This window comes from Saccopteryx leptura, chromosome 4 (genome assembly GCF_036850995.1).
Source record: "Saccopteryx leptura isolate mSacLep1 chromosome 4, mSacLep1_pri_phased_curated, whole genome shotgun sequence".
Lineage (NCBI taxonomy): Eukaryota > Metazoa > Chordata > Mammalia > Chiroptera > Emballonuridae > Saccopteryx > Saccopteryx leptura.
In genome coordinates, this window is record NC_089506.1 from 36,620,115 (window position 1) to 36,633,278 (window position 13,164).

Below are 13,164 nucleotides of genomic sequence, written 5' to 3' on the forward strand. Positions count from 1 at the left end.
CACTGTCATCGCTGCCTGGGTCAGACTCCCACTGCAGGACACCAGTCAGGTGGCGTCGGTCCCCTGTGAACTACGGCACAGAGGCAGCGTGTGAACCTTGGGCCGGCTACGAACACCTCCCCTTGCTGGGCCCATCATTGGGTAAAGACAACGTTCACAAATATGCAAAGGTCCCAGAGAGTAAGTTTGACTCCTTTAAAGTAATAGTATCAAACCACCCCTCAGAGACTGAAGTCTTCATTGCACTGATTGGCTATCTCACTGTCTTTTTGCACAAACAGGGTCTGTGCAGTTTCTTATTAACAGCCCAAGGAGACTGGTGACACATCCTAGACATTGTTAAATTTAACAGGCAGGGAGGGAATGAGGGGGAGCCGTACAGGAGAAATCTATTTTAAAGGATTAACCTTACCAAGCACACCTGGTTTTAGATAGAGAAAATAGGTGAATATGAGAAATGCAGCTCAGAGGCTTTGTGAATGTGGTTGCATTTCCTCTCCTTGTTCTTCAGGCATAGATATAGCTTTACATTGCAGCTGACAAATCACGCAATACTCCATTTTTTATTTCCAAAATTGGCCTTTCCTGATAGACCTTTGGGGTGAAGGACGAGGAGGAATGACGTTTGGTCTGGCACACTGCACCGCAAGCACACCAGGTGAGGACGTCACATGTGTATGTGGAACCACGTTTGCCACGGCATGTGTACATACATCTAGGGGGTGTGCACATCCACAAGTGTGCATGTGTGTGTGTGTGTGTACCATACTCAACCATATGCAGTCCAGCCACTCTCAGGCAGGTCACTTACCTGGGTTAGAAATACACATGTGTGTGTAAAAAATGTTTCCTTTATTAAAAAAAAAAATTAATGAATCTTTGTTATCAAAAACAGCACAGCACAGCACAGCAAAACTTTGGAGGAAAAATGGACAGTCTGAAAGGATCACTGCACACCCAGGAAGCCTGCCAGGCAGCATGGTGGACACCGTTACCTATCCTTGGGCTAATCACGCCTCGGGCCCGGCAAGACGTCCTTCAGAAGTGGCCTGTCCGTGCTCGGCGCGGCATCGACCGCTGTTTTGAGTTTCGAGCTCTTCTGCAAGGCGAGGAAAGACACTGAGATGGCGGCCACACCGGGAACAAGAGAGCTCTCTGGGCCGGCCGAGGGCAAAGCCCAGCCATGCAGCAGGGAAGTGGGACCAGCGCCCGTGAGGGCCGCTCACCAGGCCCCGCTGCATAAAAAGGGCACGTCAGATTCACATGGAAGTCTGTATAGAACTCGGGCACAGGGTCTCTGGGTGGGCACCTCCCTGGGGCTCTGCTGGGGGAAAGAGGTGGTCTCCCACCTTCTTTCTAACAGGGCCCTTCAGTGAAAAAGACCAAGGGACGGAGCTGGGACAGAGAGGACGGGCCAGATGGGACAGCAGGGCCTCACTGGAAGGGCCTGCTCCCAACACAGAAAGGCCAGCCTCTGTCGGGAGCACAGGAAGTGCTTCCAGGACCCTGAAGCTATAATCCTGACACACTCCCCAGAAGCAGCTCGCGCCACTTACTAGACAGTTGCACCCCACTCCCCAACCCTCAACAAAGAGCACCAAGGTTCCCTGGGGGACGGGGACTGTGTGCCTGCCTGTACTTGTCCTTCTGTCTCTGTCTTCCTGTTTGTCCCATTCCTCTGTCCCTCCTTTTCCTTCTGATCCTCAGCCCTGTCCCTGTCCTTCAGCTCTGTGCTAGTCAAACAGAAGAGTCGTGCCCAAGACTAGAATCCTGAAAGTTCAAGGTGCCACAGTGCTGCAGGTCAACGGGGCCGGCATCTGAACCCGAAGATTTCCAGCCAGATCCTATTTAGTTTCTCAGCAACAGGAAGAAGGGAGTTTAAAAGGTGAAGAACCACAAGGTCTGAATTGCAGAACACCTTCTGGGGAGGAGGAGGATGAGCTATACAAGAGGTGGAGTTGTTGCCCTTTGAATTACATATAATTTAATTATACATAAAAGTATAGGTAGATAGAGCTATATAAATACATATAAGTTATATATGTACACACATGTGTGTACATATATATATATATATATATATATATATATATATGAAACCTGGTGCCTGTGATGTTTTACCTTTTAACAGAACAGAATAATAGAAAAAAACAAACATCCATTTGAAGTACTACATGTTCCACATAAGGACTGGTCAAATGTTTATTCCTCCAAAGTTTTGCAAATGTCTGGGTGGTTTTAGAGCAACGCAAGCATTCACCTTACGTGTGCCAGGAGCGTGCTGGCCCCAGGGACGGTATGAAGGTGTGGGTGTGGGGTACCTTGGGGCACGCCCCTGTGGCCTGGACACCACAGAGCACTCAGTGACAACCTTCTCAAAGCAGCTCGAGTCTGGCTTCTGCAAAGGCTCAGAAGCAAATCAACTCTTAATAAACTGCATCAACAGTTAAAATATTTATTTTTAGCCCAGTGCTGCCATGACTGAACCAAGTTCAGAAGCACCTCCTGTGACTTACTAAAGTGCTCCTAATAATTCCATCCTAAATGTTTTCGAGTATGTCAACAGTAACACGAAACTATGTAATTCCAACAAATTCTGATGGCACCAAATAAGAAAAAATTTGATTGCCAATAGTTACTGGAACTGAAAAAAATGTACCATCCTATTTGTTAAAAAATAGTATTTGAAATGTATAGAAGATAAGTTGTTATTTGAAGAGAAAAAAAGCCTTTTTCTTGCTTTAGGCATTTTCCTGGTAAGCTGCACTGGTACGCATGCACATGAACACACGGCTGACACAAGGACAGGAGCTCTCTAGAGAACACTCTGTTTGAAACCCTGGCTCTGATGGAAAGGTTCTGATTCAAAATAACTGCCCAGAGAAAGGCTGTGTGAATGGCTCAATGAGGCTGAGAAACAGGCCACTATAGCCACGTAGAGCCAAGTAGAAGGCTTTTTCTAGAAACAATCAGGTTTTTTAAAAATGGAGAAAAAAAAAACTTGGTAAAACTTTTGGCTCAAAACACATCTCTTCTGGCTTTGTCTGCAGTCCGAACGGCTCGCCGGGACTGCCTTTCCTGCAGTGTTCTGCGGGGTTCTGAGCACCCTTCACTGCGGAGGCCTTGGTTCCCCTGCTGCAGAATGGATTTACAGAGGTGCACGGGAGCGAGGAGGTCCTGCTACCTGTCCTCTCGGGGCCGCAGAGGACGGCACTGAGGGAACTTTGTTCATAGAGGGGCTCGTGTGCCTTAGGAACGGCCACACCCACACCTCCATGTTTAGGAACCACAGGTGTAAGGAGGCACAGCCTGAAGCACTTGGCTGGGCCTGAGTGAAGACAGCCGCCCTGGCAGGTGGGATCGGATACTTCCAATGGACGCTGAGAGAGAAACACTGGTTAGTGGTATCGATAGGAAACACAGCCCAGACGCCCCTTCCACATCTCAAGGTACAAGTTATCCCCACATTTCTTGGTTGGTGGTGGTTATAACGACCACAGGAGTCATAAACACCAAAGCGTGTGTTCGATAGCAGTTGATATTAAAAGTAAGCCCTCTGTGGTCTTGTGACTATAAGCCCCAAACATGCAAAAAGACAGAAAAGCATCACCTTGCTCCGTCAGAAACTCAGACTGCTGGAAGTCTGAGAAAGCATAAAGATGGTGGACTGCTCAACAGAAAGGCACTGGTTCTTAGTCTGCCAGTCCAGAGGTTCAGGAGGGGCCACAGACATCATAGACAAGGTAGCAGTGGTTATTTAGGCAAAGAGGTCAGAGGACGGAAGGGAAGGAGGAAAGGGAGAGAAACAAGAACAGACAGTGAGATGGATTAAATGCCAACAACGCCCCCGTCTGGCAGTGCTGCCATGCTAAGGAAACGCACGGCATGTTGACACCAGACAACGCGGGCCGCATTCCTAACAGCCCTGGCTCCCCTGTCCGGGGACTCTCACTTGCTGGAGGGCAGAGTGGACACCCCTGCCCCATTCCTGCTGTGCTTTTCCTCCTTGCCACCAAAGCCCTGAAAACATCCCTGTCCTAGATCACTGGTTAAAGGTGATAAGTTGAAACAATTTGTAGTGAAGTTGGACGTGTATACTCTTGCTAATCTCTTCCTGAGACCATGTCAGCACCAACTTTACAACATGGCAGGTACAGAAAGGAGGGAACCACTAGGAACTGGTGGCACTGGCTTCATCATTTTAAATTAACATCAGAGTCCTAAAAAACCTCACCAACCTGATCCCATTCAATGCTGGACCAGTGGAGGTGGGCAAAGGCAGCATCATACCATTTCTACTCCGACCCCAGGGCAGGGCTACCTGTTTCCCATGCCAAACGGGGCGACAGCGCTTGGAGACTGAGACCACTGGGGGCATCTGAGCTCCTGGGCACCCCACTTCTGTTCCCAGAATGATGACCCGACCTCTTCTGCCTTACACCCTCCCTCCCACCTCCACCTGCACAACCACCTGTGCTCTACAGGAAGACATGCAACCTGCAGGAACAGCCCTGCGTGGCTCTGTCCTCTTACCAGGATCCTGCCTTCTCCTCCATGGGCAAGTCACAGGGGTGAGGGCCCGGGGGTCAAGGTGGTAGGGGACATGCCGCCCTGAGACTGTAGGGTCAAGGGGCTGGGGACGTGACCGCCCTCAGACTGCAGGGGTGAGGGGACGAGGGATGTGCCCGCCCTCAGACTGCAGGGGTGAGGGCACGAGGGATGTGCCCGCCCTCAGACTGCAGGGGTGAGGGCACGAGGGATGTGCCCGCCCTCAGACTGCAGGGGTGAGGGCACGAGGGATGTGCCCGCCCTCAGACTGCAGGGGTGAGGGCACGAGGGATGTGCCCGCCCTCAGACTGCAGGGGTGAGGGGACGAGGGATGTGCCCGCCCTCAGACTGCAGGGGTGAGGGGACGAGGGATGTGCCGCCCTCAGACTGCAGGGGTGAGGGGACGAGGGATGTGCCCGCCCTCAGACTGCAGGGGTGAGGGGACGAGGGATGTGCCGCCCTCAGACTGCAGGGGTGAGGGGACGAGGGATGTGCCCACCCTCAGACTGCAGGGGTGAGGGGACGAGGGATGTGCCCGCCCTCAGACTGCAGGGGTGAGGGCACGAGGGATGTGCCCGCCCTCAGACTGCAGCGGTGAGGGGACGAGGGATGTGCCCGCCCTCAGACTGCAGGGGTGAGGGGACGAGGGATGTGCCCGCCCTCAGACTGCAGGGGTGAGGGGCCGCCCTCAGACTGCAGGGGTGAGGGCACGAGGGATGTGCCCACCCTCAGACTGCAGGGGTGAGGGGACGAGGGATGTGCCCACCCTCAGACTGCAGGGGTGAGGGGACGAGGGATGTGCCCACCCTCAGACTGCAGGGGTGAGGGCACGAGGGATGTGCCCGCCCTCAGACTGCAGGGGTGAGGGCACGAGGGATGTGCCCGCCCTCAGACTGCAGGGGTGAGGGCACGAGGGATGTGCCCGCCCTCAGACTGCAGGGGTGAGGGGACGAGGGATGTGCCCACCCTCAGACTGCAGGGGTGAGGGGACGAGGGATGTGCCGCCCTCAGACTGCAGGGGTGAGGGGACGAGGGATGTGCCCGCCCTCAGACTGCAGGGGTGAGGGGACGAGGGATGTGCCGCCCTCAGACTACAGGGGTGAGGGCACGAGGGATGTGCCCGCCCTCAGACTGCAGGGGTGAGGGCACGAGGGATGTGCCGCCCTCAGACTGCAGGGGTGAGGGGACGAGGGATGTGCCGCCCTCAGACTGCAGGGGTGAGGGGACGAGGGATGTGCCGCCCTCAGACTGCAGGGGTGAGGGGACGAGGGATGTGCCGCCCTCAGACTGCAGGGGTGAGGGGACGAGGGATGTGCCCGCCCTCAGACTGCAGGGGTGAGGGGACGAGGGATGTGCCCACCCTCAGACTGCAGGGGTGAGGGCACGAGGGATGTGCCGCCCTCAGACTGCAGGGGTGAGGGCACGAGGGATGTGCCGCCCTCAGACTGCAGGGGTGAGGGGACGAGGGATGTGCCCGCCCTCAGACTGCAGGGGTGAGGGGACGAGGGATGTGCCCACCCTCAGACTGCAGGGGTGAGGGCACGAGGGATGTGCCCGCCCTCAGACTGCAGGGGTGAGGGGACGGGGAACGTGTCTTCCCTGAAAACTCTGGGAAGGGCCAGAGTGGTTTTAGGAAGCTCTGAGTACTACCTTCTGGTGTCCTACGCCAGTTTGGGCATTTTGCATATCTCATTCTTACCTGAATGAGAATTCAGGTATTCAGAATTCAACATGTTGGCCTCAATTTGGAACTATGGAAAATAAGTAGCTCCTACTAATTACCAGAATTTCCTAATATAAATGCTAAAGTTCTGAGCCAAATTCACCATCCCTAAAAATAATGTAACTTTACCTTTAAAGTAATGATTAATTTTTAAAAACTTTTTAAGATTTACACAAAATAATTTGTCTTTTGTACAGGCCTAATCTTTTTCTTATTTCAGCTAACTGCTTCAGTATAAGCCCTGGCCATCTTGAATTTTGCCTAAGTTAATGTTTAAATCATCTATTATGAAATTCATTAGTAATACTTGCATTGATGACACTGTCACCTTTCTAATGATCTTTCCTACTCTGAACCTGGGGAGCTGCAGCGCACCGCGCCCCCTACTGGAGCAGCTGGGTACCTGGACTCTCTCTGTGGCACTGGGCCACAGCTGCCGGCACAGGACTTTCTTGAGAACATCAGGAAGGAGGCTGACAGTGATGAGCAGGATGATGGCCAGCCAGGCAGGGCCACTGGATAACATCTGTATGAATACATAGTACATCCTTTGATAATTGAGGAATGGCCTGGAGCATAGAGGGGAAGAAGAAAACAACATGATGGCAGGTCAGAAATCTTCAGGACAAACACTGAAATCCTGCCCTGTATTCTTTATGAGCACGAAGAGCCCATTTGTTTGGCAGTTTTCACTTCTGGCACCAACAGTCATTGGGCAAGCCATTCAGCCTGCCTGCTGTGAATTAATCATAAATAATGGGCTGGGGAACTTCCCCTAGAATGCTGGGCCGTTAATGAATGGGAAAAGGAGAAAGGAATTCTATGAAGTCATCCCAAAGGGAAAATAAGTCCCTGAAGTTCAGCTTTAGAGCAACAGAAAGACTTAAAAACATTAAAGGATATGATTTTTTTTATATCTCACAATCACAATGGCTATTAACATTAAGATATATAAAGGTTCTGATCTGTCTAGCTAGGTAACTACCTAAAGCTTATGCCATAAGAATCTTAAAATTTTTCTATAAAAATACAGAGCATGAAAGGACTTTCCTGTCAGGCAAATCTGTAATTAAACACACACACACACACACACACACACACACACACACACTTACATACATACATACATACATATTTGGCTCCATGAAAGAAGTTGAAAAGGATGCAGCAATTGAGATCATGCTGAACTTGATTTACACAGTTTCATGATCCCTACATCCCCAGGCCCAGAAGCTGGTCAGAGAAGTCTTCAGGATGAAATCTTCCTCTTACACAGCTGTAGTTTTGGAAAGTTCACTAGAACTTTGGGGATTTTTAGCTTGGGGCAGGGTTGTTGGAAACCCACCAAAAGTTTACCTAATTTTTCTGTATTTCTGGATCGCAAAGAGCATGTAATGCATAGCTATGGTCACTAGAGGGCAACAATGCACCGAGAGGTTGGGTGGATATCAACAATCGCCAACATGGGGACAGATTGATCACAGAGGCTTTTTCTCTATTCTCAGGCGCTGCTGTGTTTCCAGGAGCTGTGCTCAATACTGAAGATGCAAAATGGAGAGGACATTGGTTCTGGACTCACATGTAGCCAGGCCTAGGGTGAGGCCAGCATGCCCAGTTAAAGGAGGCACGCCCGCCTAGGTCATGGCCCCTGGACCTCCTCACTTGCCGTCCCCTAGTCCCAGCCCTGTTCAGAAAATGCTCCATTGTACAAGGAAGGTGGAAATTTACACAGGAGAATTATAGAACAAAATGGTGTGCATTGTAACAGGAGAATGAATAAATGTTTAGGGGGATGAGGTAGAAGCGTCTATGAGCTGGTTCAAGGGAAGCATTGAAGACGACAAGGAACTACTGGGTTTTCAAGGATGAATAAGAGCTCAACAGGTAGGCTAGTTGAAAAGGACATTTTTGATGGAAAGAAGATCATGGGCAAAGGTGTGCTTGTGATAGTCCCAGAAGGGATGCCAAATACAGCCGCTTCTTGCCCTCATCAGGACCGACCAAACCAACATCACTTAACTGCTTTGTTGCAATAGTATCTAAACCAATGCTGTTTTTCATTCACACGTTTATTTGCAACAGTGGTCTTTCTGAAACAGCAATCTGGCTGTGCCACTCCTTCTGTTTACAATCCTCGGTGCTGTCCCACTGTTGTCAGATTGGGGCTGAGGTCCTATCTGGTCTATAGGACCAGTACAGCCTGCTCCTACTTACTTCTTTAGCTGGACCTAGGCCACTGTCCAGCCATAATGGTCTCCTTCTGTCTGCCAGGGCACCGCCTCAGTGCCTTTGTACATGCATCTCCCTTCCTTACGAGGAAGGCTCTGTCTGGAGTCAGACTGACTTGGCCCAGTGGAGCTGGTCTATCCATCTTACCATTTGTATGTATAGAGAATGTGGTGTGGGGAAGACTGAATGAGACGTGCCCTGTCAGTTACTTGGCCCACGCTTCATTCTAGGAGGCATTTAGTAAGTGTGGGCTATCATGGTAATGATGGTGACTTTCTCTCAGGTTTCAGTTTAAATAATAACTTTATATGAGAAGCCTTCTCTGACCTTCGATCTGAAATAGGCCCCTTGTTACGGCATCTGGTTTGTTTCCTCACTTGCCAAAAGCCTGATTAGTTATTATCCAGCATGTCTACCCAACTGAAACTGTGGGCCCAAAGAGCAGGGGCCACAGCGGCCTTGTTCCCTGCAGGGGGCCCCAGGCCCTGGCGCAAGACCTCACACACAGCAGGCACTCAACAGATACCTGCGGACAGGAATGAGGCTGTGCAGAAAAAGTGTCTTGAGCCCCTGATGAAAGATACTGCAGGGCTATAAAGGTAATAATGGTTACATCATATTTATCATTCATACCAGATAATTCCTCCCCAGAGGAGAGAGAAGACGATGTAAAACAGCAGCGACCCCCAGATAACGAAATGGTTTATCCAAGTCCAGTAGTGGGTATCTAGTGCCAGCTGAAAGAGAAAGGGGACTGATTACTAGTGATATTATCCAGACACGTCAGTGTCAGCCATGGCAAGGAAAAAAAGCCAGGAAATAACGAAAGAAACAAATCAACTAACACCTTAATTTTAGCCAAAATGCCCATATGAAACCGCTTAGGAAATACAAAATCTTATTCTTCCAATGAGGATAAAGAATGTGTGTGACATCACGTTCCTTGTAGTCACAACATTCCTAGGAACCGTTACCCAGATCCTGGGGAAGCACCGCCTGGAAGCGTCTCCCCAGAGGCTGCTCAGGGGTGACAGCTTTAGATGTTGGCTACATTACTACTAAAGAAATTACTTTTGGATCTTCTTTGTATCACTTTTTTGTCTTTTTTTTTTTTTTACAGAGACAGAGAGAGTCAGAGAGAGGGAAGATAGGGACAGACAGACAGGAACAGAGAAAGAGATGAGAAGCATCAATCATTAGTTTTTCGTTGCAACACCTTAGTTGTTCATTGATTGCTTTCTCATATGTGCCTTGACCGCGGGCCTTCAGCAGACCGAGTAACCTCTTGCTCAAGCCAGCGACCGTGGGTCCAAGCTGGTGAGCTTTTGCTCAAACCAGATGAGCCTGCGCTCAAGCTGGCGACCTCAGGGTCTCGAACCTGGGTCCTCAGCATCCCAGTCCAACGTTCTATCCACTGCGCCACCGCCTGGTCAGTCTGTATCACTTTTTAAAACTCAGATTTATAGGTGTGGAGACTTTCACAATGATATCCCATATAGAATGTGACTTTTAAAAGAGCTGAATTTTTCATAATATATTCAGTTCAGTTAAGATTGATCACACTTGAGGTGGGGGGTGGGCTTGCCAATTAAAATAATTCTATAAAAATACAGGGGGATGGGTGAAAAAACTTGAAAGAGATTAAGATGTACCAATCGCCAGTTATAAAAATAATCTTGGGCTGCATTTTAAAGGACAGCGCAGGGAGTAGAGACAATAATACTGTAATAACTAGATATGGTGTCGGATGGGTGCTGGACATACTGAGGTGATCACTTTGTAAAGTATATAAGGTTTAATCACCTTGCTGTAAACCCCAAACTAACATGGTATTAAATGTCAACTGCCATCGAAAAATAATAAGAAATAAATTAAAAAAGAAGGCTCATTCCTTCATCCACCATCTGTATGATTCTGGGAGTTGGTGTATTGGATTGTGGGGTCAGCTGCATCTGCACCTGGTGCATTTGAATGATGGTAAAAAGACCCTTGGTGGGCCCAGGAGCATATCTGGGCTGTGTGCAAGTATGGAATTGTAGTCAAAGACGGGAGACCTGCACATGCAGGAGTTAACTGTGGCTATGAGAAGAAACATCAACATGAGAGAATTTACCTTTAATGTGACTGTAAATACCATTACAGTGAACACCAGCGTCCCGAAGGTCCAGTTTCCAAACATCTGTGGGGACAAAGAGTCAAAGCAGTCTCTTGTTAACATGTATATTTCCCCTTTCACACTCAAAACAAGAGTGTTTAGAAAAAATATCTCATTGTTCTAATGGGCCCACACCTCAAACCCAGAGACAAGGGATTTTCTCTGGTTGCGACAAAGGAAAAGGAGAGGGCAGTGAACACCTGGAGCACTCAACACCCTCCAGGCTCCCCGGCACCCTCCCACAGGGCGGGCAGTGGCTCCGTGGTGGGAACAGGGCCCTTCCTACACTGACAGTCCCGTCCCCTCTGGTGCCCTCAACAGACATCAGTCCTGAGGTCGCAGACTGGGAGCAAGGAAAACACCAAAAGCTGGTATTACAATATGCATGATGCTAACTCTGTTTTGCTGTTTCATGGTTCACGTAAAGGCGACCATTTATCCAATAACTGAGTTCTACGCCTCCTGCACGGTCAAGAATAAACTCAGTACAGTTTCTGTCTATTCTCTTTTGGACTCAAGTCAAACACCTGTCTGCTTTGGAAGAGAAGCAAGTGCTAGAACATTCTGCTAGTAAGCCACGAGAGAAAACAACCACGTCAAGTACGGGTGACATGGATGGGACTTTCCTCAGGAAAATCACAGGAAAGGGAGAAATGAGGGCAGACAAGACAGAGCCGCATGAAGGCCCCCAGCAGCCGGTCTGAGGCCAGAACCACAGGCAGGTCAACGGTCCGGTCTGTCAGAAGAGGCCAGCAGAGGAGAGAACCCGGGCCAGGGCTTCAGCCGCCCCTGAGGGCTCGGGCAGGACGCAGGGAAGGGGCCATGTGGGGGAAGCACACACGAGTCACACCTTGAAAACAACACATTTCTCAACTGCAGACAAAAGACACAAGCAAAATAAACCACCTACTACTTGAGACTTGTTTCTTAGGGGAAAAATATTGGTCTATAAAGAGATTTTATTCTAGAAGAGTAAGTTGCTTCAAGATTTCTACAGTAAGAATCTGGTACGCAAGATCCTTGAACCATGCCTTTCAGAAAACGTTCCTTGTAGTTCTTTAAAAGAAAATAAAGCTTTATTTTAAAAAGGATTAAGAGACTGGAATACAAATAGCTTTCTTCTATGGTTAATTTTCAACCAAAGATGTATGCCTACACGTAACTAGATCCAAATGAATAAGCAGGCTGTCTTGTGAAATGTTTAGTGAAGTAAGAACTACTGGCAGAATTCTATAAGAAAAACCAAGCGTTAAGACTTTGTAGTAAACAGACTTTTTATAAGGACCACCCACACAACATTTCTACTATTTATTCTTCACTTTATCATCATGATAGAAACTGGGTTTTCATCACTCAGACCCACTTACACCAGTGGCTCTCAATGGGGAGGGGGGAGTGTGGGATGATTCTCTCTCTAGGGGACGCTTGTAATGTCTAGAGACATCTTCGGTTTTAACCATGGGGGGAGGGGTGCTACTGGCATCTGGCAGGCAGAGACCAGGGGTCTGCTAACTGCACTGGGCAGCCTACCACCAAGAACTCTCTGGCCCCAAATGGCAAGAGTGGTCAGGCTGGGAAAACCTCCACAAAGTGTTTCCCCTTCAATGCCTCACTTGAGGCAGGAAAAGTTTAAAACTCTGAGTCTGGCTGCAGCTTGGCAGAGGCCCACAAAAATGCTCGGCCCGATGGGTGTTGGGGAACACAGTGGCTCAGTTTTGTTTCCATTGGAAGCTGCTGCTGCTGCTGGCCAGAGAGAAGGGTCAGCCTGCAGCTTTGACTCCCACGTGGGCACCATCCGAGGGACCCGGCAGTAAGGCCACAAACCTGCCCTGTTCTCCACTTCCTCACACCCCGGGCCGGCGTGCCTGCCACCCCTCCTTGGCAGGTATCCTGGGACTCTTTTTAAAAAGTGTTAGATAGTAACAAACTGTGGAAATGGAGTTTGCACAGAACAGTGATAGGATACTACCAACAGCATCACAAATCAGGGACAAACTTTAATTTGCCAAGTGATTGATTTCTCTCCCTCCCTAAGGGTAGGGGGTGATTCTCTAGGGTACTTCTGGGGTTTAGATTATGCTAGACCTGTGATCACAAATTAGCCAACCCAAAGCCTAGTCCAGTAAAACACATGGTACTCAGCTGTAATTTTTTCAGGTGAATAGCAACAGAGCACAACTATCCTGAACCAGAATGGAGGATTTGGGTCAGAACCCTGGGCAGTGCCATCTGCTCAACTCTCACCTACGCCCTCCGGCTCTTCCCAACTCACTGGGATAGACAATCATGGTTATGTTTCCTTAAGTTCCTCATAATTTCCTTATCTGTTTTAAGGGAGCCCTCAGCTAACTGCTAATAGTTCATTTACTATTAAAACTGTGTGCCATTATTTCTATGGATTTGGGGGATGGGAGGTGGGACTGTTCACTGGAATACCAACCCTCTTCTCAAAGGGTTGTCCAGAAGAATGGCCCTTTTCCCCAAGTGATGTTTGTTCCCCATCCTCCTA

At 49.3% G+C, this 13,164-nt stretch overlaps 1 protein-coding gene across 6 annotated transcripts in view; it reads right to left on the bottom strand.

The window, feature by feature from the left end:
• The window catches only part of ATP11A (ATPase phospholipid transporting 11A), a 150,580-nt gene that overhangs the window by 4,490 nt on the left and 132,926 nt on the right, over positions 1 to 13,164 (bottom strand). For 2 of the 6 annotated variants that reach the window (XM_066380534.1, XM_066380532.1), the window contains 4 exons: positions 10,614 to 10,679; positions 9,134 to 9,237; positions 6,675 to 6,840; positions 996 to 1,099 (listed from right to left, as the gene is read on the bottom strand). In XM_066380534.1, coding sequence (XP_066236631.1) covers positions 1,007 to 1,099; positions 6,675 to 6,840; positions 9,134 to 9,237; positions 10,614 to 10,679 — 429 coding nt within the window. In that variant the 3' untranslated portion in view covers positions 996 to 1,006. Of the gene's footprint in view, positions 1 to 995; positions 1,100 to 3,610; positions 3,698 to 6,674; positions 6,841 to 9,133; positions 9,238 to 10,613; positions 10,680 to 13,164 lie in introns of all 6 variants that reach the window. The other 4 variants (XM_066380535.1, XM_066380533.1, XM_066380531.1 and 1 more) reach the window with 2 other exon arrangements.